The sequence below is a fragment of the Carcharodon carcharias genome, chromosome 17, assembly GCF_017639515.1.
Source record: "Carcharodon carcharias isolate sCarCar2 chromosome 17, sCarCar2.pri, whole genome shotgun sequence".
Taxonomy (NCBI): Eukaryota; Metazoa; Chordata; class Chondrichthyes; order Lamniformes; family Lamnidae; genus Carcharodon; species Carcharodon carcharias.
The window spans coordinates 105,919,194-105,940,254 of NC_054483.1; the positions used below are offsets into that span (position 1 = coordinate 105,919,194).

Below are 21,061 nucleotides of genomic sequence, written 5' to 3' on the forward strand. Positions count from 1 at the left end.
TCGATCCTGAGTTGAGCTCCCGACCTCTTTGTTGAGATTGCAAGTTCTTCTGTAATATGTTGGCTCTCCGACCTGCCTTAGCTCACCCGCTCCCGAAATCCTTATCCCTTTGTCATCTCCAGACTCGACCCATTCCAATGCTCTCCTGGCCCGGCTCCCACCTTGGAGGCTCTGTAAACGTGGGCCTGTCCAAACCTCTGCTGCCCGATGTTATAACCCACACCAAATTCCCTTCACCCATGATTGTGCTCGCTGCCAGTCCAGTCTCGATTTTAAAATTCTCACCCTGGCCTTCAAATCCCTCCAAGGCATTGCTTACATTGATATCTCTGTCATTCCCACCAACCCCTGTCCTACACTCCTCTCAGATCTCTGCAACCCTCCAATTCTGCACGCCCCCCCACCATTGTAACCACTCCGCCATCGGTAGCTGTGCCATCAGCTGCCTGGGTCCCAAGCTCCAGAGTCTGGAGGTGACAAAGGCGTAAATGAAGGAGTCAAAAAGTGAAGGCTGAGTGACTGCTCCTTCTGAGACTCTCGCTCTCCCCCACCCCCTCAAACACATAACTGTGACCCAGGGCTGTAACCTAATACAGTACAACATATGTTGTCCTGAGGCGGGTGGGCAAGACTGTGGAGTTGTGTAAATAATCAGAGAGATGAATTTCCATTGGCTTCAGGAGATTGGGTTTGAATTTGATCCACTGTGTAAACAGAGGCTAACATTCCCAGCTGCCGTGCTCAGTAAAATTCGTTCTCTATTCTTCGTCCTTTCATTGTTTTTTTCTTTTCTTTCTTCTCCGGTTTTCTCGCGTGTGGGGGTTGGGGTGTAGGTTGGAGGGGTTGGAATTGGTCTGTCACCAGCATCCCCCCCGAAACCCCTGATCTCCCTCAACACCACCCCCCAGCCCCCAGCCCAACCCTGTCCTCCCCATTCATTGTTCACTACACTGACAGGCCCCTGGGTGGGGGGGGTGTCTTTCAGTACAGGTGCAGCACCTCAGACAGTGCAGCTCGGCCAGAGTACCGAGGCTCTGCCACTGCAGTGTTCGCCAGTGCTGCCCCTTCGAGAGTGCAGCACTCCCTCAGTACTGACCCTCCAACATTGCAGCACTCCCTCAGTACTGACCCTCCGACATTGCAGCATTCCCTCAGTACTGACCCTCCGACATTGCAGCACTCCCTCAGTACTGACCCTCCGACATTGCAGCACTCCCTCAGTACTGACCCTCCAACATTGCAGCATTCCCTCAGTACTGACCCTCCACATTGTAGCATTCCCTCAGTACTGACCCTCCAACATTGCAGCACTCCCTCAGTACTGACCCTCCAACATTGCAGCATTCCCTCAGTACTGACCCTCCACATTGCAGCATTCCCTCAGTACTGACCCTCCAACATTGCAGCACTCCCTCAGTACTGACCCTCTGAAAGTGTACTGCTCCTAGAGAACTGAGTCTTCGACAGTGTAGCAGTCCCTCAGTACTGACCCTCCGACAGTGCGGCACTTCCTCAGTACTGACCCTCCGACAGTGCAGCACTCCTTCAGTACTGACCCTGTAACAGTGCAGCACTCCTTCAGTACTGACCCTCCGACAGTGCGGCACTCCCTCAGTACTGACCCTCTGACAGTGCAGCACTCCCTCGTTACTGGAGTGGAAGTGCCAAACTGACCCTGGGGGTTCCTCAAATGATCTGGATGTCGTTATTTCCCCATCGCTATGTTGAATGCAGCAATCACTGGGACGATTTTCTGCTTATTGTGTCCTTCAGTTGGTTTTACTGTTAATTGTGCGTGTGTTTGAGTTGATTTCAGTTTCAACCTCCCTTTACCCTGACAGGTGTACCTGCTCAGAGGGTTTCCTGGGGAACACCTGTGCCACCAATATTGATGACTGTGCAGAGAATGCCTGTAAAAATGGTGCCACTTGTTTGGATGGGATCAGTAACTATACCTGCCTCTGCCCTCCATATCACACAGGTGAGCAATAGATACTGCCCAAGGTGCTAGGGATGGAGGGAAGAGGGGGAGCTAGAAAAGACAGAATTACATTTCTATAGCACCTTTCACAGCCTCAGAACACCTCAGAGCATCATTCAGCCAATGAGATACTTGTGAAGTGTAGTCACTGTTGTAATGTTGGAGATGCAGCAGCCAGTTTACATACAGCAAGATCCCACACAGAGCAACGTGATAATGACCAAATATGTTTTGGTGATATTGATTGAGGATGAATATTGGCTGAGACACCACAGTTAACACCCCTGCTCCTCTTCCAATCGTCAGACTTTTACATCCGCCTCAGGGGGCAGGCAAGGCCTTGCTTCAACGTCTCATCTGAAAGACAGCACCTCTGACAGAGCAGCACTCCCTCAGCACCAAGAGTCACCGGAGGGGGACTAGAAAGAGTGATTTCTGAAAGCCTAGAGCGCTAACACTGACTCAGTGGGTGTGTAGGATGGGGGAATGGGGTCAAAGTGGAGCTGAGTCAGGGTGAGAGGTGAAAGTTTAAGACTAATATTCACCTGGGATGAGGGATTGAGTGTAGCACCTGTGAATGTTGGGTTTCTGCAGGGTACTCTCCCTCCTGCAACACACTGATCGCTGCATCCACCTTTGATTAAAGGTTTGGCTTGAGTAACTACAAATTAGTAATTCCCTTCAATGATACAATAAGCATCACTGACACCACACTGCTAATTAATAATCAGTGGGACTGAGGAGGCCCATTCTCCGATCCAGTGAATGAGTTCCCTGTGTCCAGTAATTCACTGGATTCCATCCTCAACTCCACCATCAGCACACGGTCACTGTGGCAGTTTCAGAGAACTACCTTGCTCTCACCCTCCTTTCTTTTTGAACCCATCTCTCGTAAGGACATAAGAAATAGCTGGAGTTGGAATTCGGCCCATCAAGCTGCTCCACCATTCAATGAGTTCAAGGCTGATCTTCTACCTTAACTCCGCCTTTCTGCGTTTTCCCCATATCCTTTAGTGCCTAAAAAATCTATCACTCTTAGTCTTGAATATACTCGTCAACTGAGCATCCACAGCTCCCTGAGGTAGAGAATTCTAAAGAGTCACAACTGCCTGAGTGAAGAAATTTCTTATCTCGGCCCAAAATGACCGACCATTTATTCTGAGACTGTGCCCTTGTGTTCTAGGTACTCCAGGCAGGGGGGAACAAGCTCCCAGCGTACACCCTGTCAGGTCCTTTAAGAATTTTATATGCTTAAATTAAGTCATCCTTCATTCTTCTAAACTCAGTTAGTGCCATGTACACAGTGCCCTTCAAGGAATGTGTTTCGATTAAAGAAATGAGGATGGAGCAGACACTTTTAAAGAACAAAGAAACATGCATTTCCATAGCACCTTTCACAACCTCGGGACACCCCTAAGTGTCTTACAGGCAATGAAGTGCAGTCACTGTCATAATGTAGGGAATGCAGCAGCCAATTTGTGCACAGATAGCTCCCACAAACAGCAGTGTGATAACAACCAGATAATCAGGTCTTCATGATGTTGACTGAGGGATATATATCGGACAGAAAACCAGGGAGAGCTCCCCTTCAAAATATTGGCCCTGGAATGGTTACATCCACCTGAGAAGCCAGACAGAACCTTAGTTTATCATCTCATTTGAGAGGCAGCTTCTCCAACATTGCAGCTCTCCCTCAGTACTGAACTGGGAGCATCTACCTACGTTTCATGTTTGAGTGAGTTTGAACCCACAGTCTTCAGGCTCAGAGGTAAGAATGCTACCCACTGAGTCACAGCTGCTGCCATGCTCACTGACATTGTGAAGATTTCTGTGTACCAGCCGCATCCTGAGCAGGTGTAACCTTGTCCTCTGTCTCGATGCAGGAGACCTGTGTGAGGAGGTGGTTGACCAGTGTACACCCGACTTAAACCCTTGCCAGCGGAACTCCAAGTGTGCGGTCACCACTGAGGGGCCCAAGTAAGTAAAATATTAGTGCCATGAAGATCCGATCAGGTCAGAGACACCGAACTTCGTAACTGGGGAGTGTGAGAACCGGTTCAGGTTTGATGAAATTGGTGGGTTAATGTGGGCAGTTTCATTAAATATCCTACCAGTGGGGACAGTGTAGAGGGAGCTTTACTCTGTATCTAACCTCGTGCTGTACCTACTCTGGGAGTGTTTGATGGGGACAGTGCAGAGGGAGCTTTACTCTGTATCTAACCCCGTGCTGTACCTGTCCTGGGAGTGTTTGATGGGGACAGTGTAGAGGGAGCTTTACTCTGTATCTAACCCCGTGCTGTACCTGTCCTGGGAGTGTTTGATGGGGACAGTGCAGAGGGAGCTTTACTCTGTATCTAACCCCGTGCTGTACCTGTCCTGGGAGTGTTTGATGGGGACAGTGTAGAGGGAGCTTTACTCCGTATCTAACCCCATGCTGTACCTGCCCTGGGAGTGTTTGATGGGGACAGTATAGAGGGAGCTTTACTCTGTATCTAACCCCGTGCTGTACCTGTCCTGGGAGTGTTTGATGCGAACAGTGTAGAGGGAGCTTTACTCTGTATCTGACACCATGCTGTACCTGTCCTGGGAGTGTTTGATGGGGACAGTGTAGCGGGTGCTTTACTCTGTATCTAACCCCGTGCTGTACCTGTCCTGGGAGTGTTTGATGGGGACAGTGTAGAGGGAGCTTTATTCTGTATCTAACCCCGTGCTGTACCTGTCCTGGGAGTGTTTGATGGGAGCAGTGTAGAGGGAGATTTACTGTGTATCTAACCCCGTGCTGTACCTGTCCTGGGAGTGTTTGATGGGGACAGTGTAGAGGGAGCTTTACTCTGTATCTAACCCCGTGCTGTACCTGTCCTGGGAGTGTTTGATGGGGACAGTGTAGAGGGAGCTTTACTCTGTATCTAACCCCGTGCTGTACCTGTCCTGGGAGTGTTTGATGGGGACAGTGTAGAGGGAGCTTTACTCTGTATCTAACCCCGTGCTGTACCTGTCCTGGGAGTGTTTGATGGGGACAGTGTAGAGGGAGCTTTACTCTGTATCTAACCACGTGCTGTACCTGCCCTGGGAGTGTTTGATGGGGACAGTGTAGAGGGAGCTTTACTCTGTATCTAACCCCGTGCTGTACCTGTCCTGGGAGTGTTTGATGGGGACAGTGTAGAGGGAGCTTTACTCTGTATCTAACCCCGTGCTGTACCTGTCCTGGGAGTGTTTGATGGGGACAGTGTAGAGGGAGCTTTACTCTGTATCTAACCCCGTGCTGTACCTGTCCTGGGAGTGTTTGATGGGGACAGTGTAGAGGGAGATTTACTCTGTATCTAACCCCGTGCTGTACCTGTCCTGGGAGTGTTTGATGGGGATAGTGTAGAGGGAGTTTTACTCTGTATCTAACCCCATGCTGTACCTGTCCTGGGAGTGTTTGATGGGGGCAGTGTAGAGGGAGTTTTACTCTGTATCTAACCCCATGCTGTACCTGTCCTGGGAGTGTTTGATGGGGGCAGTGTAGAGGGAGTTTTACTCTGTACCTAATGAATAGGAAGCTGCAGGTGTGAGGTCGGGTCCTACACTGGGTCCCTGTTCATCCTGATCCTAAGCCCTTGTTCTAATCTTGGTGCCATGTTTTGTAGGTGTGAGTGCAACTCTGGGTTTGTCGGTGATAACTGCAGCGTTGCCATTGACAACTGTGAGGATCACAAGTGTCAGGGAAACAGTGTCTGCATAAATGGAATAGACAGCTATACCTGCTTGTGCTCGGAAGGTTTCAGGTGAGTGATGAAGACATTTTACAGCTCTGAATGGTGCAATGTGAAGATATCTGAGTCTTGCAGCATACCAACATGTCAGTGGCAATGAAATAATGAATTGTATTTATAGAGTGTCTTTTACAATCTTAGTGTGTCCCAAAGTGCTTTACAGCCAATCAAATACTTTTGAAGTATAGTCAGTGTTGTAATGCAGCAAATGTGGCAGCCAGTTTGTGCACAGCAAGCTCCCATGAACAGCAAGGTGAAAATGACCAGTTAATGTGTTTCTGTGATGTTTCTGGAGGGATAAATATTGACCAGGGCACCAGGGAGAACTCCCCTGATCTTCTTTCAATAGGGGCTGTGGGATCTGTTGCCTGTGGGCTGGCAGAGTGGCATTAGTTTAACATCTCATCCAAAAAGACAGCATCTCTGACAGTGCAGAACTCCCTTAGTACTGCACTAGGAATGCCAGTCTGGATTTTGTGTTCAAGTCTCAAAGAGTGGGGCTCAAACCCATAACCTCCTCACTCCGAAGCAACAAGCTTCCCATGGAGCCACAACTTAAGAAAGCGCTGAGTGAGAAAGACATTAGAGATGTTAATTACAAAGCTACAGTCAACAGCCTTTGATACATCAGCTGGACAATGACACACTTGGACACACAAAATGGCAGAAGGCACTGAATACTGCAAAGGCTATGGGCCCTGACAATATTCCGGCAATAACACTGAAGACTTGTGCTCCAGAACGTGCTGCTCCCCTAGCCAAGCTGTTGCAGTACAGCTACAACACAGGCATCTACCGGCTATGTGGAAAATTGCCCAGGTATGTCCTGTATACAAGAAGCAGGACAAATCCAACCCAGACAATTAGTTCCCCATCAGTCAACTCTCGATCATCAGTAAAGTAATGGAAGGGGTCATCAACAGTGCTATCAAGCGGCACTTACTCAGCAATAACCTGCTCATTGACGCTCAGTTTGGATTCTGCCAGGGCCACTCAGCTCCTGATCTCATTACAGCCTTGGTTCAAACATGGACAAAAGAGCTGAACTCCAGAGGTGAAGTGAGAGTGACTGCCCTTGACATCAAGGCAGCATTTGACCGAGTGTGGCATCAAGGAGCCCCAGCAAAACTGGAGTCAATGGAAATCAGTGGGAAAATTCCCCATTGGTTGGAGTCATACTTGGCACAAAGGAAGCTGGTTGTGGTTGTTGGAACTCAATCATCTCAGCTCTGCAGGAGTTCCTCAGGATAGTGTCCTTGGCCCAACCATCTTCAGCTGCTTCATCAATGACCTTCCTTCCATCATAAGGTCAGAAGTGGGGATGTTCACTGATGATTGCACAATGTTCAGCACCATTCGCAGCTCCTCAGATACTGAAGCAGTCTGTGTCATACAAACATGTGAACATATAGATTAGGAGCAGGACTAGGCCATTCGGCCCCTCGAGCTTGCTCCGCCATTCAGTAAGATCATGGCTGATCTGATTGTGGCCTCAAGTCCACATTCCCGCCTACCCCCAATAACCTTTGATCCCCTTGTCAATCAAGAATCTATGTACGTCCACCTTAAAAATATTCATTGACTCTGGCTCCTCTGCTCTCTCTGGGAAAGAGAGTTCCACAGGCTCAAGGCCTTATGAGAGAAATAAATTCTCCTCACCTCTGTCTTAAATGGGAGACCCCTTATTTTTAAACTGTATCCCCTAGCTATAGGCTCTCCCATAAGAGGAAACATCCTCTCAGCATTCACCCTGTCAAGACCTCTCAGGATCTTATATGTTTCAATAAGATCATCTCTCATTCTCCTAAACTCCAATGGATACAGGCCCACCCTGTCCAACCTTTCCTCATAGGATAACCCGGTCATTACAGGAATCAGTCGAGTGAATCTTCTCTGAACTGCTTCTAGTGTAATTATATCCTTAAATAAGGAGACCAAAACTGAACACAGTACACCAGATGTAGTCTCTCTTGCCTATACAATGGTAGCAAAACTCCCCTATTTTTATATCCCATTCCCCTTGCAATAACCAACAAGATCCCATTTGCTTTTCTAATCACTCGCTTACCTGCATACTAACTTTTTGTGATTCATGTACCAGGACACCCAGATCCCTCTGTACCTCAGAGTTCTGCAATCTCTCTCCATTTAAACTATTTATTATTTTTCTGTTCTTCCTGCCAAAATGGACAAGCTCAAATTTTCCACATTATATTCCATCTGCCAAATTTTTACCCGCTCACTTAACCTGTCGCTGTCCCTTTACGTCCTCTTCACAACTTTACTGCCTTACCTATCTTGGTGTCATCAGCAAATGTATCTAGCCTACATTCAGTCCCTTCATCCAAGTCATTGATATAAATTGTAAATTGTTGAGGCCCCAGCACTGATCCCTGTGGCACTCCACTCGTCACATCCTGCCAATTTGAAGCTGACCCATTTATCCCTACTCTCTGTTACCTGTTAGCTAGCCAATCCTCTATCCATGCTAATATGTTACCCCTACATCCTGAGTTCTAATTTTGCATAGTAACCTTTGATGTGGCATTCTGTCAAATGCCTTCTGGAAATTTAAGTACAGCACATCCACAGCTCCCCCTTTACACGTTGCTCGTTACTTCCTCAAAGAACTCCAATAAATTAGTCAAACATGTTTTCCCTTTCACAAAACCGTGTTGATTCTGCCTGATTGCGTTGAGATTTTCTAAGTGCCCTGCTATAACATCTTAATAATAGATGTCCAAATGCAGCAAGAACTGGACAACACTCAGGCTTGGGCTGAAATGTTGCAAGTAACATTCACTCCACAAAAGTGCCAGGCAATGACCATCTCCAAAAAAAGAGAAACTAACCATCTCTCCTTTACATTCAAGACATTACCATTGCTGAATTCCCCACTATCAACATCCTGAGGGTTACCATTGATCAGAAACCGAACTGGACTAGCCATGTAAATAATGTGGCTACAAGAGCAGGTCAGAGGCTAGAAATCCTACAGTGAGTAACCCACCTCCTAACTCCCCAAAGCCTGTCCACCATCGACAAGGCACATGTCAGGAATGTGATGGAATACTCCCCACTTGCCTGGATAAGTGCAGCTCCCACAACACTCAAGAAGCCTTACACCATCCAAGGCAAAGCTTGATTAGCACCAATCCACCACCTTAAAACATTCACTCCCTCCGCCACCAATGCACAGTGGCAGCAGCATGTACCATCTAGAAGATGCACTGTAGCAATTCACCAAGGCTCCTTTGGCAGCACCTTCCAAAGTTGTGACCTCTACCACCTAGAAGGACAAGAGCAGCAGATACATGGGAACACCACAATTTGCAAGTTCCCCTCCAAGCCACTCACCATCCTACCTTGGAACTATATTGCCGCTCCTTCACAGCTCCCTCCCTTACAGCACTGTGGGTGTACCTACGCCGCACGGACTGCAGCGGTTCAAGAAAGCAGCTCACCACCATCTTCTCAAGAGCAACTAGGGATGGGCAATAAACGCTGACCCAGCCAGCAACACACTACATACTACAGAACAAGGCTTGATTCGCCATCAAGAACTACTTGCATTTATATGGCTCCTTTAATATAATGTAAAATATCCCAAGGCGTTTCATGAGATCAATTATCAAATAATATTTGACAGTGAGCCACGTAAGGAGATCTTAGGATGACCAAAAGCTTGATAAATGAAGCAAATTTGAAGGAGAGTCTTAAAGGAGGAAAGCAGTCTGGTGAGGCAGAGAGGTGCATAGAGGGAATTCCAGAGCTTGGGGCCTAGGCAGCTGGAGGCCTGGCTACCAATGGTGGAGCGATTAAAATCGGGGGATTCATGAGAGGCCGGAATTGAGGAGTGCAGAGATCTCCAGGTCTGTAGGACCAGAGAGCTAGGGAGGGGAGAAGCCATGGAGGGATTTGAAAACAAGGATGAGAATTTTAAAATCTTTGACCGGGAGCTAACGAAGATCAGCGAGCACAGGGGTGACGGGCAAAAGGAGCTTAGAGTGTGTGTGTGTGTGTGGATATGGGGAAGCAGAGTCCAGGTTTACAGAGATAGGGAAGAGCGAGTCAATGGAGGAGTTTGAGCTCAAGTTTGAGAATATTAATAAATTAATCGACGTTCAACATTAAGACTTCACAAAGGGACACTTATGTGAGGTATTAAAGGACCAGTGGGACAATACCACGGCAAGCAGAATGGAAATTATAGTATTTGAGCAAAGGCTGGGGGTAGTTTTTGACAAATCTGTTTTTATCAGCTGCAGCCTGTTCAGTGCCTCTATTTCTATCTGTGGTGCTCTGTCTCCCCCCAGTGGCCAATTCTGTGAGCTCCCCTCCCCGGCTCCTGCTCAGTGCCAAATGCAGGATTGCCTCAACGGTGGGCAGTGTGTGAATATTGGTGCCCGCGCCCTGTGCCAGTGCCTCCCCGGTTTCGGAGGAGCACGGTGCGACAAGCTGGTCAGCGTCAACTTTGTGGATCGGGACTCCTATCTCCAGTTCACCGAGCTCAAGAACTGGCCGCGCGCAAACATCTCGCTGCAGGTAAGTGTAAAAAGAGGAAGGAAGCGGTCTGCATTGAAATATCCAAAATTCTTAAGGGACTTGTCAGGGGAGACGAGGTTGTTTCTTCCTGGCTGGGGCATCTAGAACACCAGGTCACAGCCTCAGGATAAGGGGACGGTCATTTAGGATTGAGATGCGGAGAAATTTCTTCACTCGGAGACTCGTGAATCTTTGGAATTCTCTACCCCAGAGAGCTGTGGATGCTCCACCATTGAACACATTAAAGACAGAGGTCGATAGATTTTTAGATAGGGGCTAAGGGATATGGGGGTAGTGCAGGACGATGGGGTTAAGATAGAAGATCAGCCATGATCTTACTGAATGATGGATTTGAGGGGCTGCAGCTCCTATTTCTTATGTTGACAGAAAAATGTAACTAAAAGTTGCAACCAACAGGAAGTGAGGCTTGCGGACAGGAAGTGCACATCCTACACAAGATTCTTAATAACATGAAGGTGACTTCTGTTTCCTCAGGTCTCCACTGCGGAAGATAATGGGATCCTCCTCTACAACGGGGACAATGACCACATAGCGGTTGAACTTTACCAGGGTCACGTGAGGGTCAGCTACGACCCAGGCAGTTACCCGAGCTCTGCCATCTACAGGTAATGGGAAGTGGGGGCCAGAGGTTTTGGTTTAGCCAGTCCTCGATCTGCTGCTTTCGTCTCCAGCAACATCTCTCCCATTCTCTCCACCTCTCCCTGGCCCCTGGCTGGCTTTCCTTTCCACATCTTGCCATCTTGACCCCATGTCCATTGGGCATGGGCGAGCCCAGGTAGTGAACGCTGGAGGTCGTGGGAGACGGCAGGGCTCCTCACCGGCTGCTGCATTTGCCAAGCAAGCCTTGCATTCATGTGTCCCTCACACTGTGTACCATCTCCAGCAAAGATGGCAGATGGCAAGTTGCTGTGAGGCTTGTTTTATGTTTTATGTCCACCTGAGAGAGCAGACGGAACCTCCCTTTAACATGCAATTCCTTGCATTTCTATAGCTGCCTTCACATCTGCAGGATGTCCCAAAGTGCTTTCCAGCCAAGTGCTTTGTGAAATGTAAACACTGTTGTAATGCAGGAAACACAACTGCCAATTGATACAAAGTAAGGTCCAACAAACAATGTGATAATGACCAGATCATCTGTTGTTTGGAATGTTAGTTCAAGGATGGTGGTCTTGTGGTGCAGTGGGTAGTGTCCCTACCTCTGAGTCAGAAGCTCTGGGTTCAAGTCCCACTCTAGTTTTCTTGGCCTCAGGTGTGTTCGTAATGTGGCTGAAAAAATTGATTATCAACCTGAAAATCCTTCCATTTCGCCGATGGCAGGTTAGAGTGGGAGAGTCTCCTGGTCAGCCAGAGCATAACCATGGACCAACGCATGGAAGCCCATGGTCACCAATGCCCTTGTAGAGCATGGTACATGAAGAGAGAGAGTTAAAGGATAAATATTGGCCAGGACACTGGCTGGGGTGGGGAATACCCCTGTTCTGCTTGGAAATAGTGACGTGGGATCTTTTACATTCATCTGAAAGGGTATTCGGGACCTGAGTTTCCCATCTCATCCATAAGGCAGCACTTCTGACAGTGCAGCACTCCCTCAGCACTGTACTCGGATTTTCAGCCTGGTTTTTTTATGCTTAAGTCATGGTGTGGGACTTGAACCCACAACCTTCTGACTCAAAACCAAGAGTGCTATCCAATGAGCCATGTTTAACACCTTAATCTGCTCAAAGCTTTAAATCTATGGCGCTTAGTTATTGACCCATATGCCAATTTATATGCGGAGGAGGAAAGGGGGGCAAGGTTAGCCAATATATCTCTTTCTGTGCATCCTACAGCCTGGAGACGATCAATGATGGACAGTTCCACACGGTAGAGATTGTGACCTTGGACCAGATGGTGAATCTCTCCATCGATGGTGGGACACCCAAGAGCATGGAGAGCTCTGTCAAGCAGTCTACACTCAACCGTGAGACACCACTTTACATCGGAGGTACGATGGCAGCAGCCAAGGCAGGCTGGCTCATCCCTCATCCTTAACACACTCGGAATTCCTATAGTTAGGAACCCTCCCAACATCCTTTAAAATCTGCCCCTGGCAACGTCCGAGGCTCTTTCTCACTTAATTCAATTCTCGGGATGGTGGGTGTTGCTGCCAGGGCCGGTATTTATTGTCCAGCCCTAGTTGCCCCTTGAGGAGGCAGTGGTGAGCCCCTTGGGCCTTCATCTGCTTGGTGTGGGGTGGTGCGTCATGATGATGATGGACCTGTCGGGTGGTCAGTAGTATGGGCATGGGGCCAGGGCAGAATATGACAGGAGGCCTCTAAGGTGTTGGCACTACAGGGGATCTCAAATTTTCCTTGACCTAACAGGAACAGACACTGACCGCTCCAATTATCAGCACGAGTTTATTAAGTTGAATTAACATGCACAAAATTGATACTTAAAAATGGCAGTAGTATAACATTGAACACTTGCTCTCCAGAGTCTCTGGGTCGACTCCTTCTGGGTATGTCCTGTTGACGTAGACTCGCTTCTTGGCCAATGATGTCTGAGGCTGCCCCCCTTTTATCCCTCTCAGGGTGCTGTTGTCTTGTCACACTAACATGATCAGATTTGGGTTACACCATTGTTCCTCATCACCACAAGATAGCTGAGCAAGTTGACATGATTGAATTAGAGTTACATTAATGATCGCAACTTTGTGGACACACAATTGTTTGACCTTCCTTATCTTTGCCATTGTTCTGAGTACAGAAAAACATGCTTTTCCAACAGTTAATTAGACAAAGGTCAGAAATCCGTGCAAAATGGCACAGTCAACAATTACACATTGGCGACTTTTTGAGCAAGATTAACAATCATGCTTTGCTGCTTGACTTTACCATTACCATTTCAAATAAAATGTGTATTACAAAATTATTCATTAAAAACAAGCCATGCAAACACCCTGAACCCCACAGGTCCACCTGATGAAGGATACAGATCAGCCATGATTTCATTGACTGGCTGTACAGGCTCGAGGGGCTGAATGGCCTCCTCCTGCCCACATATTTCCTAGGCCCTGCGGTGCTTTTCTTCTCCTTGTGTTTATTTATTATATAATCATCAAGGCACCAACCAACGCGTAAGAGACTAGTTAACACAATGGTTCATTTATTAAGGATTTGAGAAGTTGGTAGCAGTACTAAGCGTGTACACGTGTCTGAGTTGGTAGCTTCATCAGAACAAACTGACACTAAGTCTAAATCATGTGATACATCATTTCCTGTAGTGACATATGCAGAAAACATGACCACACTCACTTAAAGGTGCACCACACAGTGCATTATAAAAATTTATAGGTAATAGTGCCTGAGACAAACTTCATCTCCTTATGCTTATAAGAAGTGGGAGTAGTAGGCCATTCAGCCCCTTGAACCTGCTCTGCCTTTGAATAAGATCACAGCTGGTCCTTGACATTAACTCCACCTCTCCGCCCGGTGCCCATATCGCTTGAGTCTCTTCAAATCCAAAAAACCTATCAATCTCAGTCTCGAATCTCGAACATCCACATTACTTCTCGGGAAGAGAATTCCAAAGATTCACAACCCTCTGAATGAAGAAATTCCTCCTCATCTCGATCCTAACCAGCCCACACCTCATCCCGAAACTGGGCCCTAAACTCTCCAGTCAGGGGAAATCAGCTTCTGCTGTATCAGCATCTTTAAGAATGTACATGTTTCAGAGAGATGGGTTTGTGCAGATTCATCTCCTGGGGGGGTAGCTTGCAAGGCGTCAGTTCTTAACGGTTGTGTTTCTGTTCCCTTTCCCGTGGTGCAGGGATGCCTGTCGATGTGAATTCCGCAGCATTCCGCCTCTGGCAGATCCAGAACGGGTCCAGCTTCCATGGGTGCATCCAAAACCTGTACATCAACAACGAGCTCCAGGACTTCACCAAGACACAGATGAAAGCTGGCGTGGTGCCAGGCTGTGAGCCCTGCCGGAAGATCGTCTGCCTCCATGGCATCTGCCAGCCCCGCACAGACTCTGACCCCGTCTGTCACTGTGAGCCGGGCTGGATGGGACCTCGTTGTGACCAGCCGCTCGGTGACCCTTGCCTGGGACACAAGTGAGTCACAGGATACGCCATGTGGCCTAACCCACGCCAAGGCCTGTTCACTCATCACCCCCCCCCGTGCTCACTGGCATACCCCCGGCTCCCGGTTAAGCTACGCCTCCATTTTAAAACTCTCAGCTTCTCCCTCCATGGCCTCGTCCTTCCCTGTCTCTGTCGCCACCTCCAACTCGAAACCCTCCAAGACAGCTTTGCTTATCTAATTCTGGCTTCTTGTCCATCAAACATTTTAATTACCTCATCATTGGTGGCTGTGACTTCAGCTGCCTTGGGCCTCAAGCTCTGGAATTCCCTCCTTAAACCTCTCAAACTTTCTTTCCTCCTTTAAGACGCCCCTTCTTTGACCAAATGTTTGGTCATCTGACCTAGTACCCCCCCCCACCCCACCCCCCCCCCCATGTGGCTTGATGTTAAACTTTGAAAGTGCCAACCGATTAGTTCCTCTTTTCCCACGGCCCTACAATGTTTTTTTTTCTCCTTTTCGAGTCTTAATCCAATTCCCTTTTGAAAGTTGCTGTTAAACCTGCTTCCACCCACCCTTCCAGGCAGCGCATCCCAGAAATGTACTGTGCACTAGAATCTAGGTTAGCCCTCTGAGTGCAGTACTGAGAGAGCGCTGCACTGTCAGAGGTGCCGTCTTTGAGGTGAGACATTAAAACGAGGCCCCCTCCTGTTTTCTTAAGTAAATGTAAAAGATGCCACAGCAACTATTTCGAAGAAGAGTTAGGATCTTTTCCCCAGTGGTCTGGCCAATATTTATCCCTCAATTAACATCATTAAGAAACAAATTATGCAGTCATTATCAGCTTGTGGGATCTTGCTGTGTGCAAATTGGCTGCTGCGTTCCCTACAAGCACTACATTTCTCAAGATATGTCATTAGCTGTAAAGTGCTTTTGGACTCCCCAATGGCTTTATTTTTATATATTTTATCAAGGATAAAAACTGTAGGTGTTAGGTTCAGATTTGTGCGATGGTGATTGAGTGGTTGAAATTATAACTTTCTCCACCAGATGCCAGTGTTTGTCTCCATGAATATTCAGACCCCAAGCTTGTAGTGTGGAGGAGGTACTTTCAGAATGAACTGTCGCTGCTGCTGTTAGCCCCCTCTTCCCCTCCCACTGCCCTACAACCCCACACCCCCAACATTGCTCAACCACTATTGGTACCATCCTGTGTGATACTGAGGCTTACAGGCCTGAAGGAACCCAACTTGACAGCTCGTCTGTGCGGGGTTAGTTGAATTAAGTAGAGCTGATATAATTAATCTCAGCTTAGGTAGCGGAGAGGACCACCATGAGATTCAGATCCTGATTTTGCCATCTTGGAGTGGAAAAAGTCAGCCTCAGCTAAGATTCACCCCAAGGTCAAAACTGTCTCTGTTCACTAGTGGCCAGCATCTGCAGAGGGCTCATGGAACCTGGTTCCCCCTAGAAAGGAATCTGTAGAGGAAGGGAAGAGTTCAACATAAAGAATCTTGTGGTTCCTTGGCTTATAACTTTGGAATTTCTTTTCATGTTACAGAGTAAAGCTCCATCTACACTGTCCCCATCAAACACTCCCAGGACAGGTACAGCACGGGGTTAGATACAGAGTAAAGCTCCCTGTACACTGTCCCCATCAAACACTCTCATGGCAGGTACAGCATGGGGTTAGATACAGAGTAAAGCTCCCTCTGCACTGCCCCCATCAAACACTCCCAGGGCAGGTACAGCACGGGGTTAGATACAGAGTAAAGCTCCCTCTACACCGTCCGCATCAAACACTCCCAGGACAGGTACAGCACGGGGTTGGATACAGAGTAAAGCTCCCTCTACAATGTTGTTCTGTGTTGCAGATGTGTACATGGTAGCTGCGTGGCGCTGGACCTAGTGACTTACCGCTGTGAGTGTGACGAGGGACACAAGGGAGCGCTCTGCAACCAGCAACAGGAACTGTTTAACCCCTGCAAGAGACTGCAATGCGAGCACGGACAGTGTCAGATCTCTGAGCTCGGAGAGGCCAAGTGTGAGTGTGAGAATGGTTACACCGGAGATCTCTGCAACCAAGGTACTGGCTCAGCTCAGGACTTGTGATGAGCTGGAGGGTGGGGAGAAGGCCACGGCTTTAAAGGGAATGAGTTTTTTGTGTGTTTATTGTTAGTTATATCAATGCAATCCGGGCAGAATCATACGAGCTAGAGTGAAAAGATTGAAGAATTTTCAGCTGGATTAAAGACACTGCAGCAGGTCATTAAATAGACAAAGGAAAACTTTTTAATGGACGTTTAAAAATAAATTGACGATTACATTCTATTGCATTGGTGCACAGGAGGTTTTACATTCATGATTATGCAAATTAGTTTTAGCGGAAGCTTAAAGGCAAACCTAACCAATGAAATTGCACCCGAGTGGAAAACTTGTCAGTCTCTGTTCAGTCAGTAACACTTTGTGCCTTGGGTTCAAGCCCAGCCCCAGAAACGTTAATACACAATCCAGCTGACACTCGTAGTTCCAGAACTGTGGGGGTGCATCACTGTCAGAGATGCCTTCTTTTGGATGAGATGAGACGTTTAACAGAAGGCCATCTGCCCTCTCAGGTAGACATTTTGAAGAACAACAACTGGGAAGTTTTCCTCTGTGTCCTGGCCAATATTTATCGCTCACCTGATACTTTAAAAACATAGTGTGGTTGATTATTTCATTGTGGGATCTTGCTGTACACAGATTGACTGGCGCGTTTCCTACATTACAACAGTGACTGCACTTCTTCAGTTGTAAAGCGCTTTGGGATGTCCTGAGGTTATGAAAGGCGCTATATAAAATGCGAGCTTTCCCTTTAGAAACAAGACTGACAGGTGACTGTGCAGTTCAGGGCTGATTTAAAGTGCTGTCAGTCCTGGGTGGTTCTAAGACTGAGACAGACAGGGAAAACCAGGTTAGGAAGTTAGATAAACGACAAAAAGAAACAAACAATCAACTACATTAAAGCTGAAACACAGTTCGTAACAAATAGCTCAAAGTTAAAAAGACAGTAAATATAACAATGAAGGAGAATATATATTTTTAAAATTTTACTTTCATAAAATTACATGGGATCTGCAGCACACAAACAGGCCATTCAGCCCCACTGGTCCATACTGGTGTTTACGCTCCACAGAATCCCACCCTTCCTCATCTCACCCATTCAGCCCTTCCTTCTATTCCTCTCTCCCTCGTGTGTTTATCCAGCTCCCCCTTAAATGCATCGATACTTTTCACCTCAACCATTCCCTGTGGTAGTGAGTTCCAAATTCTCACCACTCTCTGGATAAAGAAGTTTCTCCTGAAGCCCCAGTTGGATTTGCTGGTGACAGTCGTATATTAAAAAAGGTAAACCAGCCAAAATCTAATGTTACAGTAAGTGCTTTATTATTGTAATAGAAGCATTTGCTTCTATGCCACAGTTTATAAAAACTTTTCCATAGTGGTCCAGCTCAGCAAAATTATGAATAACCTGAACTGAGCTATCGGTTTATTTTAATCATTTTTTTTTTAAGAAAAAGATAACTTACTCTAATTGTTTGGGTTAAAACATCGGGTCAAAATTGTACAAAAATCATCTCAGGGTCATTTCAGAATAGAGGAGTCAAGGCTGGGGAGCGTCATACTGCCAGAGTCATGGTCATAGAACCACAGGAAAGTTACGGTGCAGAAAAAGGCCATTCAGCCCATCATGTCCGCACTGGCCAAGAATCGGGGAAGAAAAACAACTAGGCGCTCATTTTAATCGCACTTTCCAGCCCCCCGGTCCATGGCCTTGCAGGTTACAGTGCAGATCCAGGTACTGTTTCCCGAGCAAGGCCATTCAAGGCTAAGTAGAGAAGAGCCTCCTCACTGAAAGGCTGGCGGGCACTTGGGATCCTGTGGCTGCTGAAGGTCACCGGGACTGAAATTGATAAGATTTTTTAGTTGGACAGGGAAATGAACCAATATGGAACGAAGACAGTAAAGTGCAGTTGAGAAACAGCCCCTCGAGTCATTAAATGGTCTGAATAGCCACTCCTCTTCCTCTGTCAAGGGATAGGATGGTGAGGACAGGAGTGGATTATATCAGTACAAAACATAGTTTAACAGACTGGGTTGGATTGTGAGTAAAACACTGACAATTCCTATTTGGCCTCGCTTTTATACGGCTCAGACTGGTAAATCTGCACTTTGTGTTGGCTGCATAAATCCGTAATAGGGTTCAGTGAGTCACAAATCAATCATTAACCCAATTATTCCTTTGTCATTTTTAGAGCAAATGCTGAATAGATTTAAAGGGACTTTTCATGTACTTTAAATTGACACAAAATCCCCTGTTCAAACATGGCCAGAGTTAGATACAGAGTAAAGCTCCCTCTACACCGTCCCCATCAAACACTCCCAGGACAGGTACAGCACGGGGTTAGATAGAGAGTAAAGCTCCCTCTACACTGTCCCCGTCAAACACTCCCAGGACAGGTACAGCACGGGGTTAGATAGAGAGTAAAGCTCCCTCTACACTGTCCCCATCAAACACTCCCAGGGCAGGTACAGCACGGGGTTAGATACAGAGTAAAGCTCCCTCTACACTGTCCCCATCAAACACTCCCATGACAGGTACAGCACGGGGTTAGATAGAGAGTAAAGCTCCCTCTACACTGTCCCCGTCAAACACTCCCAGGACAGGTACAGCACGGGGTTAGATAGAGAGTAAAGCTCCCTCTACACTGTCCCCATCAAATACTTTCAGGACAGGTACAGCACAGGGTTCGATAGAGAGTAAAGCTCCCTCTACGCTGTCCCCATCAAATACTCCCAGGACACGTTTTCTTCATTTTCTTTAGCCCCTCCAGACCATATTAACTTGGAAATATATCGCCAATCCTTCACTGTCGCCGGGTCAAAATCCTGGAACTCCCTCCTTAACAGCACTGTGGGTGCACCTACATGGACTGCATCGGTTCAAGAAGCCAGCTCAGCACCAACTGCTCTGGGGCAATTAAGGATGAGTAATAAGTGCTGGCCCAGCCAGTGGTGCCCACATCCCAAAAATGAATTTGAAGAAAGCTGTTGACTGATTACAGTATTAAGATGGGAAAAAGAATTGTCCAATCAGGTAACAAAGAATGTTATGTGGAATGCGAGTGCCTAGGTGGCCACTTTTCGTAAGCCTCCTGTTCCAACTGGATGCGTTTGTGAAGGTGGATGTGCCAGGTGACCAATGGCTGAGAGTGGAGTAGCAGGGTGGTTAGAGGCGCAAGGTCATGTGATCGAGACCTCCGTGGAAATATGCACAACCAAAGTTTGCAACTGGAGAGAACCAGATGTCGGAGAGGACAACCTTTAGTGAGTATTCACATACCCTGGAATGAGACCCAGGCCCAGGGATCTTAGATCAAGGCCTGTTCCTTGAGAAAGACGCACCACCTCTGTGGAACTGAATTTGTCACAGAGACAGAAGATGTGTTGGTGTGTAGGGTAGGCACAAAAAAATCATGGGGACTTCATGCTCCAAGACCCAAAGATCCCTGCTACACCTCACTCTGGACATGCCTGGAATGCGGATGCCGATTGAGGGTAAGATCATGCCAAGCTGTGACACCCCCATCTACACTCATTTTGTTGATTCACACGTGAGCAATAGCTTCTCAGTCAAGGTGTCTGCGAGATGCGGGAAAGGAGACACTTCGAGGGAAAACCATTTTTAGAAGAAGCAGTCAATGTAATTTTTAATCCCATATCCTGGAGTGGCCTCCATGTGAACGACCAGCAAGTTAAACCTGAAAGGCCAAGAGAAGCTGTGATCGTTTTTCCTAAATCAAGAAATGTCCCTAGCATTCTCCCGACCTTGTTAAAATATGCTCAAGCACATGTCAACAGCTTGCATTAATACAGCGCCTTTATTGTGGTAATACATCCCAAGGTGCTTCACAGGAGTACAATTTGACACCAGGTTTCAGAAGGCAATGTCAGGACAGATGGTCAAAAGCTTGATCATAGAGGTAAGGAATGTATTAGACAAGGAGGGGGGAGAGAGAGGGAGGGAGCTTGAGAAAGTTAGGGAGGGAATTCTAGGGTTTAGGGCCCAGGCAGCTGAAGGCATGGCCACCAATGTTAAAGCGATTAAAATCAGGGATGCTCAACATGTCAGAATTAGAGGAGCTCAGAGACCTGAGTGTTGTTGGGATGAACAGATTACAGAGATAATCAGTGTAAATGAACAGGGTCCAAGGAAACTCAGAATGCTTTTGAAATAAGAAAATTTAAAGTTTTGACTCATTTCATCGTCATCCGTGCAAATTTCACACAGCATGAATGTGGAATCGAGAGATTTTTCCCATTTTTATTATGACTGATTTTTATGCCATGAACCTATTAAAAGATACAGATAATACAAAGCAGGTCTCAGCAAAGATAAAAAAAAAATGTTAACGCTTAAAAAAAAACATTGCAATGAAAAGACCGGGAAAATAACTAGTTTCATGCTGCCCCTGGACACGATGTCGAGACACCTGCCCTCTCTCTGCCCCGAACAAGACTGCTCAGAAGAGAATTGCGTTAGAGAGCTGGGGGAGGGGTCGGTGATGCGGGAGATAGGTTTGTGTGGGTGGAGATGTGCTCACAGTTAGGCGGATAAGCAAGGGTTTGACTGACGGAGGAGACCCGGG

General features: G+C 47.2%; 1 protein-coding gene across 1 annotated transcript in view; it reads left to right on the top strand.

Annotated features, from left to right (window-relative positions):
- Positions 1 to 21,061, top strand: part of LOC121289696 (slit homolog 1 protein-like) — an 810,815-nt gene that overhangs the window by 788,814 nt on the left and 940 nt on the right. The window contains exons 29-36 of the mRNA XM_041209320.1: positions 1,842 to 1,981; positions 3,865 to 3,958; positions 5,611 to 5,748; positions 10,053 to 10,281; positions 10,777 to 10,907; positions 12,132 to 12,286; positions 14,116 to 14,404; positions 16,247 to 16,458. Of these exons, the coding sequence (XP_041065254.1) occupies positions 1,842 to 1,981; positions 3,865 to 3,958; positions 5,611 to 5,748; positions 10,053 to 10,281; positions 10,777 to 10,907; positions 12,132 to 12,286; positions 14,116 to 14,404; positions 16,247 to 16,458 (1,388 nt within the window). The remainder of the gene's footprint in view (positions 1 to 1,841; positions 1,982 to 3,864; positions 3,959 to 5,610; positions 5,749 to 10,052; positions 10,282 to 10,776; positions 10,908 to 12,131; positions 12,287 to 14,115; positions 14,405 to 16,246; positions 16,459 to 21,061) is intronic.